This window comes from Eimeria acervulina, genomic scaffold (genome assembly GCF_000499425.1).
Source record: "Eimeria acervulina Houghton genomic scaffold, Eah_scaff1623, whole genome shotgun sequence".
NCBI classification, from domain to species: domain Eukaryota; phylum Apicomplexa; class Conoidasida; order Eucoccidiorida; family Eimeriidae; genus Eimeria; species Eimeria acervulina.
In genome coordinates, this window is record NW_013549057.1 from 939 (window position 1) to 4,854 (window position 3,916).

General features: G+C 51.8%; 1 protein-coding gene across 1 annotated transcript; it reads right to left on the reverse strand.

The window, feature by feature from the left end:
• Positions 1–699: 699 nt before the first annotated feature.
• Positions 700–3,245, reverse strand: EAH_00061690 (hypothetical protein, conserved; the record flags this gene model as incomplete). The annotated part of the gene is made up of 4 exons (XM_013393311.1): positions 700–1,053; positions 1,156–1,253; positions 1,358–2,853; positions 3,100–3,245. 4 exons carry the CDS (start codon positions 3,243–3,245, stop codon positions 700–702), a joined length of 2,094 nt encoding a protein of 697 aa, XP_013248765.1.
• Between the last annotated feature and the right edge of the window lie 671 nt (positions 3,246–3,916).

A 3,916-nucleotide genomic window follows, 5' to 3' on the forward strand; every position in this document is an offset into this window, starting at 1 on the left:
CGGATGGCTGTGTACTTCTTGCGAGCGTGCACCACTCTTGAAGAAGTAGAGTCTTCTGTGTGCCGCCGACGAGTACCTCACTATACGCCAAGAACTCGCGTTGAGCTGGTTCATTCAAGGAAGTCGCTCCTTAAAGCTTCCTCGACACGGTACCTGTTTGTTTCCGTATGTGCACTATATTGGGCTGTTTGCTGAGCTACTGAGGGCTAGTTGGCGACATGTCTTAAACGAAGCGACGTGTTTCAGTTTCGGCCTACATGGTAAAAGGGCCCTTGCCCCGCCGCCCCCACTGTGCCATGCTAATCTAAGAGCCCTGTACATACGCAAGTCAAGGTGTAAAAGTGACGGGATGATTTCACCAGGGAGCTAGCTTTCTGCTTGCCCACATCTTAGGACGTTCTGAACATGCTGAGAAGCTGACTTCCTATTTCGTAAGGGTCGCTTTCTGTACTTCGCAAAGCAACAGGCGTAAGGTCAGAGACTTTGATACGTTAGTTTGCTGAACGCTAGCTCTAGTATACAGCGCTGCAATTACACGTCGCCTCCACTAGCTCCCAGATTAGCATGCACGCCTGAATCGCCCCTATTTCTGAAGCGCCCCCACCTCGAGAAGGGAACATGCTGACGACAAAAGAAAAACCCCAAAGGCATAAACGTTCACATAATCTTAACGCTGCTTATAACAAATGCGGCTCTCTTTCAGCCGAAGGGCTTCCCAGCATTCGCCGCTGGCTGGTTAGCGCGCTTTCTTTTAGTTGATTGATTATCCGGCGCATTTTTTCGCTTGCCGGTAACACGGAAGGCGCCAGAAGGCTTCTGGTCGCAGAAGCGCTCAGCTGTCTGCCTACTGTCTCCCTCTGTAGTTGCAGAAGAATCAGTTGAATTGTCGCTGTCACTATCGTTTCCTATTTCTAGTTCTGATTCGCTGGCGTCTGATCTGTCACTGTTATTCTCACTTTTTGTTTGTTCCTTCGTTGGCGCGCGCTGCCTTATTCCGCCAGCTGATTCCCCCCCTGCAGCTAGGAGACACGTGAGCTTCTGCTTTAGAAACACCTGCATCGCGTGGCAAACACGCACTTGTGTGATTTGTTTGACTTCTGTTGCGTACACGCAGGCTCCAGCAGCCGCAGCAAGAACACACGAAGAGAATCTCACTTGCTCGCAGAGCTTGCGCGACTTGGCATTGAACACGTAGGCATAACGTCCTAGGCCCACAGCAATAAGACGTTCTCCAGCTGGATCTAGACGTAGGCCTGTAGCAAAGGCACAGGGTAAAACACGCAATGGACCTTTCATGAAACTCCTATGCTGCAGAGTCCCAATGCCTTAACGCCAATAGGAAATAGGTAGGCCGTACCGAGAATCGCCCCCATGGCTCCTTTAAACCCTCCGAAACAAACAGCAGCAAGCTGCAAATCACTGCATGCAGCTGTCGAAACTGGATGATCATTTTTCCTGGAAGAAAGCCTTCCTCTTTGCTTGTCTAACATTGCCGCAATAAGCTTCCTCTTGACTTCGGGCGGCCGGTCTTGCTCTGAGACGCCAGTGAGCGAGCGGTAAGATGAAGGGTTGTACTTTGGACAAGCCTTATCAGCCAAACGCAGCAAGGCAGAACCGCTATGCACGCGCATGCCGTAGATCATCCCATGTGAGTCAGCATAGTAAACAGTGGCAGACTCCCTGCCGCTACAAGAGGCCAGCAATTCCTGGGCTGGTTCGGTCGCTGCAGTATCTTTGCAGCTGCAATTCTTACAACCTTCAGGAGAATCCTTTCTCGGTGAAAAGCGTCCGTCCCCATTCACAGCTATGGAGGATGTGTGGCTCGCCTTCGGTTCGCAGGTGGAGCAAGAAGCCGCAGCCTCTGCCGCACGAGCTAGTGCTGCCCGGATGTCCGTCTTGCTTTGCAACACCTCAGCTGTGGGGCGGATGCACAAGGCTGTGACGGGCCGTTTCTCCTGCGTAGCCTCGCAAAATTCTAGCACTGGCCGGCGCTGGCAGCGCAAGTCATAGAAGCGCATTGCGCCCTTTCCAGTGCCCACAGCCAGCACCATGGGATGTATTGGCAGCAGCCACTCTATTTGAGTCACCGCTACGTCGCACCGCAACCCCAAAAAGCTAGGCTTTACATTCTTCGCAGCCCAGAGGATCTTTCCATAGTCCAGGTCCACAACCTTCGCGTCGTTCTCCTTCCCTCCGAAGGCCAGTAGACTGTGGCACATCGGATGGCTACTGGCGGCGGCGATAGGACCAGGGAGAAGGTATGCGGCTCTGCAGCAAAACGAGTCTCTTTCGTTCGCTGTATGCACAGCACAATGTTCAGCATTGGAATTCTTCTCTATGGGAAGAAACTGCACTGACACGTCCGCCAGGTCCGTCTCAATGCCCTCATCCGGAGATGGTGCTCCTCCTTCTGGCTCGCAGGCCCTCTCGACGAGGCGACAATTGAAACATCCCTCCCACTCCACTACGCAGGCGTGGCCCTTTTGGCCAACGGCAAGCAGCAGCCTGCTAGAACAACTGCCGCAGGATGACTCCTCTGCTGCCTCGGCGCTTGCCTCTGTGGGTGCTGGCAGCAGTGCACTGCGAATCGAAGCTTCGCCTGCTGTCACACCACTCGAAAGCCATGACTTGCAAAGGAGGAAGCGCGTGTGTGCACGTGCCTCTGCCGACCCGATCAGTGAAAGAGCCACAGGTGCTGACGGCAGTTGGAAGGACCGCAAAGGCAGATTGAGGGAGTCCTCTTCCACAGAAGATGCAGAATGCAACGGCACCTCACAAACGATACTCGAGGTGGCGAACGCTTCCACGGATCCACATGCACGACCAACGGCAATCTCCGAAACCTCTCTGCCGCTGTGCAAACACACACACGCCGTTTCGCTGCATTAAGTAGAGACCTTCCACTTCTTGTTTGCGCTCGTAATCTTTCGTCATTCTTCCCATTGAAATCGGGATAGTATTGTGAATCTGAGGCTGTTCTTCACTAGAAACAAAGACCGGCTTGAGAGGGTTCGCTCACACACAATCTGCAGGAAACTACAGTGGCGCCGCAAAGCGTCATACCCTACAGGAGAAATTTTTGTTTGCCTACAGACTTACCCTGAAGGTCCTGCCCAACAGAGTGAGGTGACTGCCAAAGAACGGCTCTGCTTGGCCCTCTTTATAATGCGCGTACGCCGGGTATCGGCGGACAGCCAAGAGAGTTCCTTGCACAGGCCCGAGTGGTCCCCAACGACAAATTCCATCGCGGGAAGATCCTCCTCTAGCAGAAAAAGGACCACCACCCTTTTCAAACCACTTTAAAACGATCAACTAAAGACAACTTCGCACAGGGTATTATACATATACTAACCCTAACCTATAACACAAGGGTCTTCTTGGGGCTAGTTCAGGCCATAGTCAAAAGGCCCCTTGAAGCTAAAACAAAGAACTCAAACTAACCGAAGCTCTTATAATTTTGGATAATTTATATGATAGGCAAAAAAATCAACTCTGCTGCATCGGACCGTCGGGGTCAGTTGAGTAAAATGGGGCCATCGAGGGCTGTTAATGAACGGCCCCACAAATCACTTTCAAAGCTGTGGACATTTGCTCGGTAGAAAACCGCTACGCTTATCGTTGAAAGATGTTATAATTTGAACGAATAAAACCCTTTGTTGGGGATATGGGCAGCTCTGCACAGCGTAAGTATTCCCCTCGTTCCATGCCGCTCCTCGATAGTTCGGGTGAACCTTGAAATGCCGCACATACAGGACTTTGTTATCCATTTAAAACAAACTAGCAAAACAAACACAATGCAGTAGTGCAACCGAAATCTTCAGCGCCAATAATTAGAATGGTTGTCCCGTGCAAAACGATTTTCAGCAGCTGCGGCATCGCCTGCACGGTTCGCCGATGGGTGTGCTCATGATCATTA